The sequence below is a fragment of the Epargyreus clarus genome, unplaced genomic scaffold (assembly GCF_041222505.1).
Source record: "Epargyreus clarus isolate Ecla_fem2 unplaced genomic scaffold, WU_Ecla_fem_2.2 ptg000019l, whole genome shotgun sequence".
Lineage (NCBI taxonomy): Eukaryota > Metazoa > Arthropoda > Insecta > Lepidoptera > Hesperiidae > Epargyreus > Epargyreus clarus.
This window is the reverse complement of record NW_027332227.1, coordinates 3,209,644-3,230,238: the sequence shown is the minus strand read 5'-3', so window position 1 is coordinate 3,230,238 and position 20,595 is coordinate 3,209,644. Positions and strand designations below refer to the sequence as shown.

Genomic DNA, 20,595 nt, shown 5'->3' with positions numbered 1-20,595 from the left:
TACGATTGCGACTTTTTTCCAAATCACAATGTAAATCGATTACCAATAAAACATACTTAAAACTGTAGGTTGACAAATGAGATTTAATTTAAAATTAAAGCTATCCGGACATAGTTAATATTTACAAACAAATAACACTAGTTCAAAAAAATGACGAAAAAATCTGTAAATTTATTTTAATGAAAAGCAAATGGACAAATACTGCACAGAACGGTTATTTATTGGTGTATTAAATACTAAAAAATAATTGCGGTAAATCTACTAACAGTAAAAGCGTTTATACGAAATCTTCTCTTTTTGTTTAAGTTGAATTTAATGAATTGAATTTAAGCACAATAGTGCATTAAGCACATACTATTTAATATGAATTGAATTTAAGCACAATAGTGCATTAAGCACATACTATTTAATAAAAATACTATTTAGGCATTTTTATAAGCAGTGATAGCGTAGTGGCTAAGAGACTCGGCCTTTCGATCGAGGGGTTCGAGGTTCAAATCCCAGGCACGCACCTCTGATTTTTCAAAGTTGTGCGTATTAGAAATTAATTATCACTTGCTAAACGGTGAAGGAAATCATCGTGAGGTAACCTGCATACCTGATAATAATAAATAAAAATATCTCAAGGGTATGTGAAGTCTACCAATACGCACTTGGCCAGCGCGGGCGACTATGGCCTAATCCTTCTCACTATGAGAGGAGATCCGTGCCCAGCAGTGGGACAGTAATGGGTTGTTGATGAGGCACTTTTATAATGACTTACTTAGTGAAATAAAATTGACTTATTGCAATAAATTAGGTTAAAAATTTTGAAAATCCATAAGAATTCACGGTACACTAAAACTTGTATAATATTCCTAATATTAAAACAAGTTTGTCATAAACGTATGCGACTGCGACAAAAACTCGTCAGCTAGTAAGAGTACGTTTTACCTCGATTCGCTGCACTGGTTTTTGTCGCCAAAGGAGCATTCGACACAACCGGTCTCACAAAACGGTATCGAGTTAGTCACGACTCACGCCAAAACGCAAAGCGGAAAGCCTCATAAGGGATGGTTTTACCTTACCTAATTAGGACCTTAATTAGTATAAGCAGTTAAGAACGTCGAATTTTTCTTAATAGGTACTATGTATGTATGTTTTTTTGTAACTTGTTAAAGTTTGAGTATCAAATGTAAGCATGTATGAGTAGAGAACTATTACATCTCCCTATTTGTGATTTATCATAACAGTGAGTGCCCATTTTTCTTCTGTTGGCTATGAGAGTTTAATAAACGGGGTTGTGAAATACATAGTTTGCAAAACGTTATCAAATAATACAAAACGTTTCGTTATGTTATCTAATAATCACGTAACGACACATTGTTAGAGATATGGAGCAACACTATCTAGTTAGTTTTTCTAGCAGCATTTTCACAAGAAAATACTTCCAGAAGTATCAATAAGTGAAATATAACAAATGGAGATTCACAAATAATTATGATATGAAATTTTTTTAAGATATGACTATGAGAAAATATTCTAAAACGTCTAAAAACATGATTTACGCCTAAATTTATAAGAAAGTCTTTCAAAAAAGAAGAAAAGTGAAACAGGTTTTGCAAGATGGCCGCTTTATTTCATGGAAGTGAGCAATTTATTTTATGGGCGTCTCATGTTTCCTTAACGGGATTCTCAACAGGCAATTAGGTTTAACATGTTTTTGCACAGCTAATTCCCATAAGTCTAAAATTAAGCCATCATCAATTCATTACTATGAGAGTGTGAGGACTTTAGGCCATAGTCCACATCGTTGGCTAAATGCAGATTATTAGATACAAGGTGTATCTACGAACATTTTTTAAGAACCATTTTTTATTTCTACCTAATAACAGCAGTATTAGGCGTTGCTGTGTTCCGGTTTGAAGAGTGTGGTAAGGGAGACATACTTTTCCGAGGCGTTCCAGCTTAGCCCTCAGGGGTAGCGGCGCATCTGTGGCCGACCTCACGTAGGAATATCTGATCTTATCTGTGGTTGATTACAGATGTCCATGGGCGGTAGTAACCACTTAGCATCAGGTGGACTGCATGCTCGTCTGCTACTCCTATATTATAAAAAATAAACCTCTAGAGTGCATGTTTTCTCTTGAATATGCATAAGACATGTATATATTTTCCTTAACTGTTTAAGGAAATTTATATTTAATATCTAATATATGCACATAAATTTTAAAAATACCTAGATGCCTGCTTGGGATTCGAATTCTGGTCTCTCCGAATGAGGGATTGAGTTTCTAACCAGAAAGTTACGACATCTGCTATTTTAATATGATTATATAAATATTAATCCGTGTCTAGTGCTTAAGGACTTAGCAGGTTCTTTGTTCTGATCAAGAGGATTTGTCGATCACGAACGACTAGAGATAGTGAAGCCTTATATAATTTTTAAAGTGACTACGGTGTGTCCAGCGTAATCCTCTTAGACCGATTAAAAGTATAGATTTCGTCACTCGCAACTAATACCTACTTACAGTGTAAGTAATTTAGTAATGACAAGAAAATTAAGCTAACTACTGCCATTTTAAAAACAAAATATATTTCGTTATATACACGGCGTATCACAATAATTAAGAAACCATAAAGAAACAAAAGAAAAGTTAAATATAAGAAAAGTAAGATGATGTACGTTTAATAGACTGTATAGTTTGCCCATAGCATGCCAATTAAAAAGGTGCTTTAGTGGGGAAAAGTCGTGATGCGTTTGTGAAAATAGGCCATCTTTCTTAACTTACACTTAGCTTTGCGATAATAAGGGTAAAATTAATCGTGATTATATTAGAGAGTTTTTCGCATTCTTTTATATAGTACCTACCTCTATAGTCTGGTAGCTACTTAATGCTGGTTGTGTTCCTTTTATACGCTTATGTTCGAACGTGCTACACGAACAAAGCAAGTGCTTATTAAGCTCTACATTGTTACTGGCGGCTTGTAAAAAGGAGGACAGCTGATACTGAGTGTGTGAAAACTGATAATTTAGCAATTTATACACGATTTACGTATCCAATGGAATTTAATATTAATTGTAGAAAATGAATATTCTGATTTTGTTTATTACACTACGTTACCTAAAACTGTTGAAGGTAGATGACGATGTGTGTGGTGTTGTGGTTCCCTATCATAGCAGTTCCCCAGCCAAAGAATTTCATTTCTGCCCAGGCGAACATCAAATTTTGGGTATTTTCGTAATTCGTCTTTTTATATGTAAGTATGGGGTTATAAAAGAAAAAAATTAATGTCGTTAACGGTATTATGAGAATGAGACACATTCTGGCCACACTTCTGTCTTAGGCATTACGTCATTTATTACTAGTCTTTTGTAAATTAAATAATGCATACTAGCGTCATCTAGCGAATTCTTCCGATGCGCCAACATTTGTTTATATTTACAAAACAAAATAAAACATGGAGTAATCAACATTACGAAACATGAAGGTTACACCATTTTATTATGTCCTAAATCACCTAAACCAATCATTCTATTTTATTACTTCATCCACTCGTTTCCATTATATGAGTTGTATAACCTCACTTTTGAAATGGCTCCGATTTCCTTGAGAAATAGTCAGAAGATAAATCATACTATTATTTATAAATACCCAATCGTTGTTTACTGAAGACTTGCGGATTTTAGTAATTGTTAAGAATATTATATAGAAAGCACAGGCTTAACTAAGTTCTCAAAATTAACTTTTAAGAATCCTTAGTTTCTAGATGACACTGATAACTGATGTTTCATTTTACAGAAAAATAATTATAACAACAAGATTTTCTTGCTTTCTTGCTTTTAAATTATTATCGAGTTAAACAATTTAATATCCATAGGAAAATACGTGAAAATACCGTTAAGGTAAATAAATGAAACGGTAACTCATCAGTTTCACATTGCTGAGCACGTTTCCTCTCTCAGTAAGGGGGCTTAGGCTAAAGTCCACCACGCCGGCATGTGGGTATTGGTAGATTTGGAGGCACACGCCTTCGAGATCTTTTCCAAGCACTCAAACGTGTTCTTCTCACGATGATTTTTACCATAAGAGAATGTGATAAATAAAAAAGTACGGACATACTTAATTTCAATTTTTTATATTTTGTTTTTATTTCGATTTTTTGTGTACCCAAGTACAATAGATAATATTGTACTTCTCTTAAGTAGGTCTTGCCTTGAAATAAAGTTAAGTATTCACAGTTTACTTAAATCAGCTGTCGGAAAGCTAGTTATTGTAAACGGAATCGCATAATGATATCGATGATTGCTTTCGACAGCGTAACGAGCGGTGACCACGAACCATGACCACGTTGCGTATGAACTCATTCCTCACCCTACCTTACTGTTGCTGTTACATTTCTGTTTCTTCAGATAACGATCGTAACAGTTACGGTTAGTTATTTTATTATATTTCGAAGTGACTGTTTTTGGGTTATTAACCCCAATTCGTATAGAGTATCATCATGACAGTTATCACCGTATTTGCTGGTATGTAAAGGGTTTCGTTTTCGATTTCTGCTAATGTAAATTTCTTTTGTGTGTTCTACTTCTAACGTCAGTATAATGCATTTAAAAGTATCATTCCTCCTTTTTTTAAATAGATAAACATATCATACTTAGTTAACTTATAAAAAAATATGCATTAAGTTTCATTTAATATTTTCTTTATATTAGAGGGGTCTGCTGTATTCAAATTCAAATTTCATTTATTTAAAATTAATTTCTCTTTTTGAACGTCAACAAACTATCACCGCTTCGTAGGGTGTGTCGTTATGGAGAAGAAGCGAAGAAAGAAACTCCTATAAGTTAATTCGTATTAAAAATAAGTGCCGGAGGTAATAATTACACGCTATAATTATTCAAAATCTTAATTAATTAGTAAACCCGTTCATCTGAACGGGTTTACTAATGGTACTAATGATACTTATGTGGTATCTACCACAAATGTATTGCCTCACGAGTGTTGTGTAAACTAGTGTAAATGGTTAGTCTATTGATTGTGCTAATTACCGTGTAATTGTCAGGGCATGACAATTATGCTCCGCTGATTGATTTCGAGTTGCGGTTAAACAGATAAATGCAATCAGACACTAATTACTAGTCTATATTACTACAATGCATATATATGATGCATATACTTCTTCTATAGCAGTGATAGCCTAGTGGTTAAGAAACGCGGCCTCTCGATCGAGGGGTCCGAGGTTCAAATCCCAGGCACGCACCTCTGATTTTCAAATTTATGTGCGTATTAGAAATTAATTATCACTTGCTTAAACGGTGAAGGAAAACCTGCATACCTGAGAGATTTATAAAAAAAAAAAAATCTTAAAGGTATGTGAAGTCTACCAATACGCACTTGGCCAGCGCGGTGGATTATGGCCTAATCCTTCTCATTCTGAGAGGAGACCCGTGCCCAGCAGTGGGACAGTAATGGGTTGATGATGATGACGATTACTACAATGAAGACTTCAACAACTATTACTACGACTACTTCAAGTAGGTTGCAATTTACAAACGGACATGCAAAGATTCTGAATGTCTAGAACAGTCAGTCTTTCTTTTTTGACGAGGGGGAAACCTTCAAACGGTACCCCATGCTGTGGGAGCGACACAGGTTTATGTAATATTCTTACCGCACTAAAACCGCTCCGGTGGCCGTCCGCGGCGCTGCGTAGAGGACTCCGGGCTCTCCAAAGGAACGCAACTGGAGTCCTCTTAGGGCGTTGCCCAGAACAGTCATACCTTAATTTACTGTACCTTTCGTCTTCGTTTTTATATATCGTCTTAAAGTCACAATTAAAATATTTTAACTCCGGCACAAATAATACGCAATTGAATCAATTGTCATATAAATTGGCAAGCGATATTTAAGAAGATCAATTCGTAAGTAGGTATACCTATTTTGGTAACTTTGCTTGTTATCTAATTATTCATTAGTTTACCACATTATTATTGTAAACGTATAGGTATTTTAGGAAAAGTAACTGTACTACATAATTGCACGTTGAATTAACATATTTTGTGTGTGTCTACATTAAAATAGTTCTCTCTCTTTAACTGTTTCCGTTCGGTACAGAGTAAGTGATTATTCAAGTAAGATAGATTAGCGTACCTACAGCAAAGTAAACACGTGATGATTAACCGTTTTTAAATCTGCATGTCGTCCAATTTACTTTATAATCACAGTATGGGCTCTATCATACCAGCTGCTTTTAGCATCGGTCATTCACGTTTGGCGACTAAACTGCGTTCAGTCTCGACGTGGAAAACGCACGCTCTTGCACACGCCTTAGGTGTGATAGGTACTTCATACTTCTGCGTTCGCTGTAACCGTTACTCAAAAGTGTACTAGTTGAAGCGTTTAACCGCTGCATCTTGCCTCCGAAAAACAGCTAAGTCGTCGACCGCCTTCGCTAAAAGTAGCATGTCTGCTAAGGCCCTAACGTCAAAACGGTTATCCCTACCGTTTCCAGTGCATGAATTAATCATTCGACTCAGTCTTATGGTAATAGTACGCTACATTTCCTGGCATAAACATGAGCTGTACTGCGTGGAAATACACGCTCATTTTATATACGGATATAGAATTAAGATGCGTCTCGCCTCAAGCACTTACCGGCGGTGGTAACGGTGTTGCAACTTGTATTAAAATAATTTTATGCTAAGGGCTGATATAGCATGGCAATTTATACTGTTGTACTGTACCGTTAGGCACTGTGTCTATGATATTTGAATTGATGCTCTAGGCTTTCAACAGTTGGGAGAAAACCATGCCCAGCAGTTGAACATAAATTATATGCAACGTAATAATGCCTCTAGACAGGAGCACAATAAAAGAAGTAGAGTAGTAGAAATTATTCCATGTAGGTAAATAAATTTCTATTAGACAGAAATTGTGAAATTTCGATCTTTGCTCATAGATTAGTAAAGATACTTCGCCGCCTTGAAATTGAATGAAGCCACAAACGGCTTATTAGTAAGTTCTTTTTTTTAATTCTTGACAAATAAAAACATTTTTAGAGAAAATTTACGAATAAATAACTAATACTGCGTAATTTACAAAATAAATAAATAATTATTTCAAATATTTTAGGGACATTTTAGCACGGAGACGTGGCAAAACTTTTTTACTACTATTTCAATTCTCAAAACTGGTTACATTTTCTTGTTAGGAGTGAGTTATCTTTACTAATCTATGTCTTTGGTAGACAAATAGATTGTTTGCTATTATAAACTCAATCTGGTATAGGTAGGTATCTAATATTATTGGAGTAACCTTCGGTCTCGAAAGAAGGTATAAATTGTCATCTTGCATTTTTCCGTGTTACGCAGGATGCGAATTGCGAACGCATTGAGTAATCGCATTGCCTTATAAGAGAAATCTTGCTAATGAGGTGATTATATATATAACTATATATATTATAACTTTGCCTACCTACTTTATATTTTGTAGCCTCTACCACTAACAATTATGATTAATGTTAAATTGACAAAAAATATGTCTTAGCGTATCTGAAACATGTAGAAATCATGAAAACAGTAAATTCTAATGAAATGCTAATTCAAATCTAATTTAAAGGTGGTAGAACCATTTGTGGTTCGACTTCGGCGTCACCACTGCCACGCCAACAGCAGTGTTAAACGCTGCTGCTTTCCGGTTTAATAAAGGATGTGATGAGAGACATACTTTTCCGAGGCGTTCCAGCTTGGTCCTCAGGAGTAGCGGCGCGTCTGTGGCCGACCTCAGTTAGGAATATAATCCTATATGGGGTTGATTACACTTGTCCATGGGCGACAGTAGCCATTTACCACTAAGTGGACTGCATCCTCGTCTGCTACTTCTATATATTATAGAAAATGATATTATAAGGGTTCCGTTTTAAGATTTTTCGTACGAAACCCTAAAAATGCGAATGAAGAACAAGATACCACAAAGTAATAACAAAAAAGAGGTGGGTAACCTACGTATATAGTAAAAGTGCATGCAATCAAGTGCACGCGTCAAGTTCACATAGATTAAATAGCTTCATCGTAGAAAGTTGTGAAGAAATCATGAGAACTCTCGAACAGTGTACATTGACAAAGGTGTTGTTTGATGACAGGTAGGTAGTCGATTGATGCTTCATCAAATAAACGTAGATAAACCTTGTGACAGTAAGTTATAAGCGACACGCGAAATAGAAACAGGTTTACAAAACGGAATGGACAAATAGCTTTAGATGAGATATTACATTGTAGATGAACCTGCTTTTAGTAAGGGAATCAAAAAAATAGTAAAATATTTTTAAATAGGTAGAAACATGAAAGGGACCTATACCAATAGAGTAATTCTCAATTCTATGGGTAGGTAGAGTTTAAACTATCTGGTTATAATTTAAATACCTACTTCTAATAATCGTTTTACCTTATTTAAGTAGCAAACGAGCATACATTATTTCTGCCTAATAACAGCAGTGTTAGGCGATACTGTGTTCCGTTTTGAAGGGTGTGGTAAGGGAGACATACTTTTCCGAGGCGTTCCAGCTTAGTCCTCAGGGGTAGCGGCGCATCTGTGGCCGACCTCAGGTAGAAATATCTAATCCTATCTGGGGTTGATTATACATGTCCATAGGCGGCAGTAGCCACTTATCATCAGTTACTTACTATACTCCTATATTATAAAAAAAGTCCATCTGATGGTAAATAATCAGTTCACAGATGCATATCTAATTATCTATCCCTGAGGACTAAGTTAAAACACCACGCATCAGTATGTCTCCCTTATGACACCCTTTAAACCACAACGTACCGCACTGCACATTGTTTCTTAATTTGAGTGGGCTTTAAAAGTGTTTTGTATTTTTAGGGTTCCGAACCAAAGGGATAGAAACGGAACCCTATTACTAAGACTCGCTGTCTGTCCGTCTGTCACGGGGCTCTATTTCTTGAACCGTAATGGATAGACACTTGATTTTTCACAGAGTATGTATAAGAGTGGGCGCTATAACAACAAATACTAAAAAAAAGTTGAAAATAAACGGTGGTCGTCAATGTCGTCATACAATAAACCGCTATTTTTCAACGCTTTTCGCTTTATCTATTTAACTGTAATAGTTCAAATGTTCACAATGGATTTAACTCAATGGCTGCCATAATAACAAATACTAAAAATAAAAAAAAATATGAAAAATTTGGTGGTACGGAACTCTCCGTGTACGAGTTCGACTTGCACTTGTCCAGTTTTTATCTAAATATTCTTTCTCTAATCTTCCATTCATATTTCCTTGCTTAACTTGTTACTTGATGACAGTTGAACAAGCCGTACAATTGAAGGTTTAGCGAAATGCCGCCACTTAACAACTTTCACGTTTGTCGTTTGATAACGGGTTTTATGGTGAACGCGTCGTAATTTAAAATGATAACCGCTAAGCCTAACAAAACGTACTTTCATACATAAGAAGGTCATAATTTTACATTATAAAAATAAATAAATTATTATTTTATATAACTGATTTGAATATAATTATATTATATGTCTTCGTATCGGAGTCGTGTATATGTTTTTGTTCTGGTACATATGAAACTACTTTTATAAAATGTTAACTGCTATCTCTCAGAAGAAATTTATCTACGCTATTTTAACTTTAAAATAAAACTGTTTCTTGTCAAAAACCGCAGGAAGTACTAATAAGTACCTACTTAATTACTATAGGTATTCTACAAAGTGAAAAATAATACAGAAATGTTGAGGCATTCTATGTAGCTTTCTTATTATATTATTGTATATCTATGTATGTAGGTATAGGTATCGCTTGCAAATAATGATTAGCTTAAACACACTTTCTACAGATCTATGGTAAACATAGGACTTAAGAAAATGCACGTTTATATTCTCTTTACGTAGAAATTACTAGTTTCTAGATGAAATTAGACCCGTAGCAAATCTAATGTATCATCAGCAAGTAATTGCAGATTGTCAACTCTAGCTAGATTGCTGTGTCGTTTGTAGTAGATTTAAACTAAGAATTTCTCACTTCTCTCCCCTCTCTCCTTAGCTCTTCACCCTTTTTGTAACGTTCAAAGTGTATTTGTCAATAGCAAACTTCCAAAGAAATTCTTCAACAGAAAGGGGCATCTATATATGAATTCGTCTGTATACCTACTGGCCTTTAGTTAAAGTACGGCGAAAGCTTTATTTTCCTACGTGTCTACCGTCATCTGGAAGGAAGGTAAGAAGATTCTCCTAAAAGGCGGTTCGACTAAAAGGGGACTTCCGGGGTTGCGGGCGGCAAGAGTGGGAGCTCGAACCGTACGACCAGCAGCCCCGGGAAGGACGGCGATCTGTGGTCGCATAGCGTCGTACGCACCAGACGGTGTGGGGAGCGTAAAGCTCACCTGGGCGGAGCGCGACGGGGTAATGCGCTAAGAGGACGCCGAGGACGGCCACCGGGGGGGTCGCTCGTGTGTCGCTCCCACGACGAAGATTTCCCCCTCGACAACAAAAAAAGGTGGTTCTTCCTGAAGCCTATCACAGATGCGTTTTCTGAGTCTGAATCGTGACTCCTGGGGATTATTGAAGCCAGTAAGTCAGCCCACACTCACGTTTAGGACGATCAGTTTTTCTCACTCATAGAATTATGTGGTGCAAAAGCTAATAACAGTTTGTAGCGGTAATACCATCTTAGCCTTATAACAGTAGACATTAATATATAGGTAATAGTATAGTATGTATAATATAATTGCAGCCGTGGTTGTAGGATGGAGAAATAAGTTTGGCGTTGTTGTAAATACATTATTATATTTTCTTTATATAATTTTTCAACATAAATAAAAAACAAACAAAATGAAAATAGCCTAGTAGTAAAGTCGTTCCAGTCTTCTGTAATGGGAGCAACAATATCCTAATCTGAAAAAACAAAACAAAATACTTTACAAATGGTTGTTGCACATTTTGAATAAAACTAGAAAATTACACGAAAAGCTACTTCATAGAATTGTCATAGATGGCGACTGACGGCGTAGGGAGTTCATGGTTCGATGTCCAGCTAAAACTGCCAGGTAGGTAAAACTGCCATTTTTTTCTTTAGGGTCTGAGGTTCCGCGATCATATTTTAGTGCTTAGTTTTTATATTTTAGTGCCATTCCACTACACAGGAAATACTTGTTTGAAAGTTTTAAAACTATGTAGAAAGCGTTATTTGTCTGGCTATATTTACAGTTAACAGTTAAATCTTACCAGTTTTAAACATTTCGCCTGTTTCAATTTGGCGGACGGCTTCTCTCTCTTCCGCGGCGATTTTCGCTTTCAATTTCGCAAGCTCTTTATCACGAATGATCTTCCTAGCGGCTTCTTCCTCACGCCATGCTGCCTCCAATGAATTGTACCTCGCTTGCTTCATGCGAGCGTACAATATTCCAGCGAATAATAGACCAAATCGTAGCCCTCTTATAAGCGGCGACACTTGTTGTGGCGGCCCGTACGGCAGCGACATATTTTCGGCTAATTTAATAGCACTTTAAATGCGGATGTACATTCCGCACTATAAACACATCTACATTACCAATGTCGTTGACAATTTATTTTTTAAACGACATTGAAATATCAAGCGTTTTGATGTGCAATTATTTTTAGTTCGAGCGAGGAGGTCGTTCACCTTTGCGTTTTGCGAATCGTAATCGTGGAACATCCCTAGCGTTAGGAGGTCAAGTACGAATGGCTATTAGGATTTTTATTTTTTTAGTAGAATCACAATAATGTTGTTCGGAAGGCCAGTGTCCGATGTGCAGCTAAGAATACCGTTTGTCTCTGATGTGGCGACCACCAATTATAGCAGGCTGGCCGCTCGCCAGCGGTCGGCCTGGCGTTGCGCGTGGTCAACAGGAACAAACGTTTAATCGAATCAATCACCATCGCATCAAATTGTATCTGCAACTTACAAACAAAACAACTGTACGTGACTCAGAGTAGTTCGAAATGGTTGCACCGAGAATAAATGCACTTTGCTATTATGTTTACAACGTCACAGCTTCCAACCACATACGCTTATCAATCTCGTGCGTAACATGTGTCAGTAAACAATGTTAATAAAAATGGATAGGAATGTGGTAGAGTTAGTAGGGTACGACCGAGGAGGTGCCGTCGCCAAATACATTTCTAGCGTAAAACATTTTGCGTTACGGAAAAAAGGTGTCTGCATGCCGGCTGACGATATGACGATATCTTAACCTCCAGGAGCGGCAAAGCATCTATGACCAGCTTCAAGTAGAAGCGGTTAGTGAAGTAGTGCTTACTATGCATGTAAACACGAGTGTAAAGGAAGTATCAAATGAATATGCAACCCACATAATATCAAGTGGTCACAGCCGTCCATAGCTGATATCTTTAACCGACTCAGATAAAACAAGTGTTTTTAAGAGATCGATCACAGATGCATTGCTGCCATTGCACGTAGGTATGTTAGAATATTTCGCATCGGTATCTCTGCCGATACAATTTAAGTGTTATGATGAATAGCAAGTCATATGTCTTCGTGTTTACTACATATGGAGGACACTTTAAAACTGAAAACCAATCGATTTCGGGCACTTTTGTCAGGGATAAAATTGTTGTCAATCTTCTCAGAGCCCTTAAAATAATGAAGTATCAAAATAAGATTTGTAAGTACATATTTATTATATTAAAAATCTCTATTTAGTTTTAATGATAAATAATCAATAGATGCCTCGTATTTTAATGTCAGGGTTGTTACATTGTTTATGATCTTTGTTAAGATTGACCTCAAAGTTATGAATAGTCTAAGGTTCTAGACGCAAGATTTACGTAGGTGTGTGAAAATTAAGAATCATCATATTCGTGAACACAGCGCTTTCTCTTTTAACCGCTAACTCGAGACAATAGCGATAATTGCCGGTTATTTCACACCACTGATTTAGATACTTTTTTGTTGTTTCTTCTAAAATAGTGTTGCTAGAATTATTCCTAAACGTACAGTTAGCTGCAGAAAAAGATGAATAGATCAATATTGTAAAATATAGCTTTACACCTAAGCGTTACTAAGTAGGTATGCTAAACGCCTCTACCATCATAATTATATGAACATGGGATGGGGTGGGTATTGAAAAAATAATTTAATTATATAATTTATTTTGCTGAGTAACAAATCGTGATTCACAGTCATATACAGCTATGACTAATAAATAACAGTACAGATTTTTTCTACGTCGAGAATACAATTCACCCACGTTCTCTCAATAAAAGCATCCTTTCAATTTAGCGACGTGACTTTTAAGACCTTTACATCTAGGCACCTACCAATCAAGGAGACACCGTTCTTTTATATTGATTCTATTAGGTGTATGCTGCAACAAAATACGTGGTAATAATTGTTTGGTGTAAAATGTACGTGCTTCAACCATTTTAATTCTATTAAAGTATTTGAATTCATAAAAAAAAACTTCCTTCTTATATTTGTAATAAAGTCTTTGAATTCACTTATAAAAAACCTGCTTATATTTGATATACTTACTGTACTTATACATATACATATATACATTTTTACATCTCTATTATTTATTTATTTATTTTATTGATCTAATTAGAACGGCCGAGGCCACTTACACTAACTAGACAGATCTTACATACAGACAACTCACAGAACTCCAAGCATACAGACATGATCAGCTTCCAGTCATCAGCAAGCACATCACAGTTCGGATAATGATAATATATATATATATATATATAAGATATACCTACCGTTGAGTTTGTAAAAATAAGATACCTAAAGTGTTTAATTTGTGTCAAATGTATAAAAAAATTACAATAGGGTATGTCAACCATAACGCGGATTGGTATTCAATAGTCTTTAGATACTTACTTATTTTATTTTTAGTAAAAAATATGGGTTTTCAGTGACTTTTAAAATAGTACGCTTTTTATATGAGTCAATAGAACGAGGCTGGAGCAATGACCGCGTTCAGTGCTGAACTTCAGTTTCATTTCACTGAATAAATCATAAAGCAAGCGAGAACATAACATCTCGAACCATTATTAGTATGATCAGGATTTTAGTAAAGGTGATTTAATTTGATAGAGCACTTATTGTATGCAAAGGGTTTACTTTTTATTTCACGTTATTCTCAGTACTTCTTTATAGGCGTTTGCATGAGGTTGTTATCTTATAAATATGTAATTATGTTATAAGTATGTAAATAAATATTTATTCTCATTACAATTAAGAAGGTGATGTAATATTGAATTACTTATCTGAAAAAACTGAACAGTCAAGCTCTATTTTCAAAATTAAAGGATCTTTTTATTTTTGTTTGCCTTAAAAGTTTGAAATAACTTTTATTGCCTTAATAAGGTTTTATTGAAGCACCTATTTAGCAATGGGTATGTGGTTGTAATTAATGTAATGTGTTACTAAACTTACGTTACGATTAGGTACTTCAAACGATTGTAACAGACAAGTAAAGGTCGTGGCATGGCGTCGTGAGTTCAATACCAGAGAGCCATTAGGCGGGCGGGCATAAAATAGAACGTTGCGCAATCCTCCATTGTGAGGAGCATTGTGACACGAAATGTCACGAGTCACGACCTCGCGTACGGTATTACTCTACCATATAAGCAATTAAAGACACTGAGAAAAATGAAAACAGAATATTTCTGTTTTTGACCAGTGCGGAACATAGATTTTTACGATAACGAAACCTTTTTTATTACAACGTAATCTTTAATATAATACCTATAGCAGAGGAGCATACAGTCCACCTAATAATAAGTGGCTATTGATGCCCATAGATACCTGTAATAAACCCTAGATAGGACTAAATTCCTACCTGAGGTCGGCCACAGATGCGCTACCCATGAAGACTACGCTGGAATGCCTCAGAAAAGTATGTCTCCCTTCAAACGAGTAGCAGTGCTTAACACTGCTACTATTAGGTAGAAGTAGGTGTGGCGGTGATGCCGCCGGAGACGAGCAACAAAGAGTTCTATCACCTTTAATGTTTGTGGGCTAATGAAAATTGTTATTGATTAACCTATTTTGAGATATTCGTATTAAATGTTTTTAGTTAAATAGGAGTAAATAAAAGTACATTTGATCTTTTTTCAAAATAAAGCACTATCCAAAGAACAGTTAGGCTCCAAAACTAAGTTACGCTAAAACTTACTAGATGCCGGCAGGAATTGTATCCAGGCCGTGGATTACATGGGAATAGGAAGCCATTATAATATAGAGTTAGGTCGCCTACAAACCAGTTCGTATTTTTAAACTTAGTTATGTTTTTGCGTTTGCTAGAATTCATTTTATACTACTTATTTTTTTTTAAGTTCTTTATTAATCCATAAAAAGTCTTCTTAGAACTATATATTATTGTGTAAGTAGCTGAGTATAATATACTGATATCAGTTACTTACCAATGCATGTATATTTATTACTTATCTATGAGTAACCATACATTATCTAATGTAAATAAGATGTAAGACTGTATTTATTAATATTTTTTTATAATTTCACTTATCGGAAACCTTGATAAGAAACCGGTATTAAACCAGCCTTTCTTCTTCACTCACAACAAGCAGTGTACCCTTCCCTTGGTGTTTGTTGTCGCATTCACACCTACCAAGTAATTGAAGTATCTATCTCTTTTACACTTAACTTTATTTTCCAGTCCGCATCTGTCATTCGAAGAGGGCGTTCGCGACAATAGTTGCAAATTAATAAATACTGTAATTTATTGAAAACATTAATGTAAGGAACAGTTCCCTAATACAACTGATGTTAAATTGTCGTATTGTTATTGCTAACATGGCGACCGCATCGCCATCGCGTCTACTTTCATCGATTAACTTGCGCGAGTTGTGGGTGTGGTGAACTTGCTGTCAAAAATCGATGTTTATCTTGCGGTTGTAAATTGTACATTTATTTACGTAATAGTTCAAGTGCGAGTGTAGTGTTGGTGTGTTGCAGAAGTCGTCGAGTACGAAGACCACGACGATGACGACACCGGCCAAGTTGTATGGACGGGAGCTGTCTACGTACGACGAGGTGGACGTCGACGAACTGTTGGCCAAGCTGTCGCAGGAAGAGCTTACCATGCTCGCCAAGGAAGTCGATCCAGACGTGAGTATACTTATTAAAATAAATATTTTTCGCGTACCCTATTAGATTACGATAATATTCGACGTCAACCACCCAATCAGAATTTAGTTTGAAGGTAGAGTTATACACTTATTGTCAATTGACTGTAATTGTTTGAGCATTCAGTAATGTTCCTGTAGATGAGTAAAAAAACATGACCCATTTCAATTTCCTCATCAAATGTTGAAACAAATTGTCATTTTCCTTGACTTCTGTTGTATTGTAGGTTAGTTTCAGTTTCAAATTACCATAGAATAAAACATAGTATTGAAATTATATAGAAATATTTAATTTATTGCATGAAATGGTCCAAAATAGTGATAGTATCTTCTTTATCTTTTACTTACAAATTGCTAGGGGTATAGAATGTTGATTAGAATCTCCTGATGTGATCAGTTTCTTTTATTGAATTGTTGATTTTTAAAATACCTTTCATATAAAAATCCTAAACTTAACACTATTTATTTATGTTTAACTTTACACAATGACACAATGATGACTCATTATTTAACTTTGCTTAGCACTATATTGTTTTAATTAATTTCATTATTAATATATTCATAATATTAGTATAGTTAGGACTAGTTATTATTATAAAAATAAAAAACCTGACTACTTAAAAATTATTTATTGAAAATGGTAGCAATGTAGTCTTGATCAGTCCTAGAATTTACACAAATTCAACAAAACCTCATAGGTTAAAAATGGTTAAGCCATTTAGGTTGTAGGGCTTGTCGAGGAATGAGACATATATATGCTCAAAAAACATTACATTCCACAATCTGATAAAAATAAAAAAATTATTATCTTGACAACAATTTTAGGTATACAAAAATTGCTACAACTTTATTATCGAGTGTAAAAAAATCCCTATAGTATGTTATTACTCATTTTATTAAAAGATAATTTTTATCCTCAAGTAGGAATTTTTTTATCAACACGCTGAGATAATCCTTCCCACATGCATGCAATTTTCACGCTACCCATGTCTTTCGTTATCATGTGAGTAACTGAAGGTCATTCACAATAAGCAGTGGGCCGGCTAATTGTACTATTTACTGAACAACTTCACTTGTAGTGTGAAGTATACAGCTAAATATATAATAACCTTGAAATATATTATCATGTTAGACGTGTCTGACTGTACAATACTGCAAAACCACAACAACTTTGAATATTTTTTTTATAAAATGTGTATCATCTAAAGAAGTATTTTGAATGTAATCTTAAAAATCATAAATGATGTGTAAACACTTAAGCATGGTTCAAATTGAATGAACAAACTTCAATAAACAGTTAAATAACAGATTGTATAAAAATACAATCAGATTGTATCAAACAATAAAAACCAGAGAGCTTCAATCACTAATAAAAACTATTCCTATTAATTGGTGATCGAAGCCTGAGAGGGGTTGAATTGAAGTATGGCATAGTATTGTTTATTGATTGCAAACCAAAATGTTTTAATTACATTGCAAGATCTAAGTTCTTTCTGCAGGACTTTAGTCTCAACACTAATGATTGTACTAATCATTGATAAAAATATGACTAAACAACTTTAATTAATGATCCACATATAATTTTGGCATGTATGGGAGTGTTATTATCTATTATTTTGAAAAAAACATTCTTAATTGAGTGCTTGTTAAAATGTTATTAAAATGAGGCAAAACATCTTTAACATCACTTCTAATGCTATTCAACGTCATCTATAATCATAATATTATTATGCATAGGCATTATGTCTTATTATTTTGATTACAATATTCTTCATGGTACAAGTATTGGAGTATTACCTTGTTATATTACAAGGTTTACTTGATTATTTGCAATATGAATTACAAATGTCTATTTTTATACATACATGTTAAATTTAGATATTTATCTTGTTCTGAACATATGAATTCAACTCAATGGTTTGGATATTGTACAATATTATTTATTAGGAATAACAAAATAGAATGAATTCGGATTGATTTGAAATTATTTTTGCAGTATACATAAAAAAATATATATATCTATGAGTTAATTGAAGATTATCTTAACATCTTGCCTTTATACAAAACACAGTAAAACTAGAGATATAGTTCTGTAACTTTATTTTTACTGCTTAAAGTAGTAATAGAACTAAAGTTAAAGTTAATTTAGTGTCTACTACACAAAGTGACGAATACCTATATCTAAGGCGGATTATAGTATAGTAATACAGAGCGTAGTAAATGTGGAAATATAAATTAAAACTAAAATATGTAAGCTGAATCATCAAAAATATAACCCTATTAAACAACATTAACTTGACAATCATGAAAGCGTGTTGCATCATATTTTATTCTAAAAGTAAATTCTAATAATAAATTCATTAATATCCAGTTGCCTATCCTTTACTTATTGCAACTCAGTACTGGCTATCTATAGTATAGTTATAGGCATAGTACGGCGCCTTCTTATCAGTTGTATTGTAATTAAGATTGTGGAAGACCTACTTTGAGTTTCCATTTTGTACATGAAACAATGAACAGATAAGATTCCACCTGCCAACAGACACTAAACAATAGTGTGTTTATTACTTAATTGCACAAACGGCCAGAACAATGGCCAAGTATTCCGATTTCAACTAATTGATGATTCAGGTTTATTTTCGTGTAAAATACATATTTCATTTATTATCCTTCTTATTAAATTATATGTACCTACTGTGAACTACTGTATGTTTCCAAAGTTAATGACATATTAATTGAAATATGACGTTTTTGGAGATTTGAGTAATTAGTTTTCCCATTCAATTTTATTGAATTGATACCAGTGATGTCACTGTCATAATTGTAATATATTTGTGGTTAATATAAATAATAATAGAACAGTGTTCTTTGAAGACCAAAGCTGCAGAACTAAAATAGTAACTTGCTTGATCATATTGTTAGTATAAATATTATGTGTTTAATGTTATGTAGTTATTTCTGGGTAGGTTTATGATTGCTTCAATTCTTCCATGTATAATAATGTTTTGTAACATTAATATACTTCCTTTACAAATGATTATCTAATTCACAATACAAAGAATCAGGAAATATAATAAAGTACATGATTACGATAGGTATTTGTTATGATGAAACTTAATATTATACATTTCGTTATGTTGAGCCTTTTTTTATTTTATTGTTGGTAAAATTATGGTAGACTCAACATACGTATATTATATGTTAATGAAATTTATTTTTAAACAATACAATAATAATAACTTCTACAATAAAATCTAAAATTTTATGAACAAAATTAATAAGCAAAATCGCTACTCTAAGGGTGTGTACCTAAGATACTAGCAGCATTATCTCGCATAATTGACAAACTAATTTGTTGGCCGAGGTAAGCTCCAGCTCTTGGGTCAACTGAGGCCACAATCAGGAGCGAAGATATAAATCATTTATAAATAAAACTGACATAATTATATATTAAATGTATTTTGTATCACTACATTAAGACTATTTTTATTTATCTGAGTGATGATAGTATTATCATCGGACCACTGGTTTGACGCTGATATTATCACTCACCTTTAATAACAGCTATCAGTGGAAATCAATTAACTGAAAAAGAACAATCTATATTAATCGTCTTTGTAAACCTAATATAAGTCTAAATATTTTTGTGTTTACCACATTAGTTTTTAACAGTATATGTGGTTATAGTTCCACATTAGTTTTCCGTAACACGCACTTCATTTTATCGGAAGTAACTCAAGCAGGATTTGAACTTATTACATGGTTATTATGACAGAGTGTTAGTGCAGACTGCTCGCGTCAAAACGGATTAGATATAGATAGAATGTAGACTTTATCTTTATGCTTAACTTTCATATGATACTTAACTTGCAAATTTTTTACGACTCTTACAAGTTGTTAGTTTATTTTGACGTTTAACTATATCTGTTAAAAAAAGCACAGATATTGCTTTGTTATGTGCTTAATTAGGTGCTTTTGACTATATGGGGTGGGAAAATTCTGATTTGTCCTGAGCATTCATGACATATACGACGATTACCACTAAGGATATGAAGGACATTAAACTTACAATATATATTTATTCCAGGACAACTTTCTACCCCCATCGCAACGTAACAACTACGCGTGCGAGAAGGACCCCACCGGCCCTCTGAACCGCAAGAAGCTAATCGAGCACATCAACAAGCAGGCGCTCGAGACCCCCGACCGGCCCGAGGTGAAGCCCTACGTGGCCGGCGTCATCCGGGGCAAGAAGGTAATGTCGGGAATTTGTAACGTTATCTGGTCAACTTTGTGTCACCTTTTTTCTGTTGACGAGGTACTTTTGACATCTTTCGGGTGTTCACATGTCGTCGTCGTTCCGGGGTCGCTGCCATTCGCAACCCCTGAGTTAAGACATGCAATAGCCTCGCTTATACGTCCAGTAGTTTCAAAGATAAGCTAGTAC

General features: G+C 34.5%; 1 protein-coding gene across 8 annotated transcripts in view; it reads left to right on the top strand.

Moving 5' to 3' along the window:
• tmod (tropomodulin) overlaps positions 1–20,595 on the top strand; it is an 89,755-nt gene that overhangs the window by 51,340 nt on the left and 17,820 nt on the right. For 7 of the 8 annotated variants that reach the window (XM_073083774.1, XM_073083771.1, XM_073083773.1 and 4 more), the window contains exons 2-3: positions 15,979–16,131; positions 20,236–20,403. In XM_073083774.1, the coding sequence (XP_072939875.1) occupies positions 15,979–16,131; positions 20,236–20,403 (321 nt within the window). Of the gene's footprint in view, positions 1–15,598; positions 15,760–15,978; positions 16,132–20,235; positions 20,404–20,595 lie in introns of those variants that run through there. The other variant, XM_073083775.1, reaches the window with a different exon arrangement.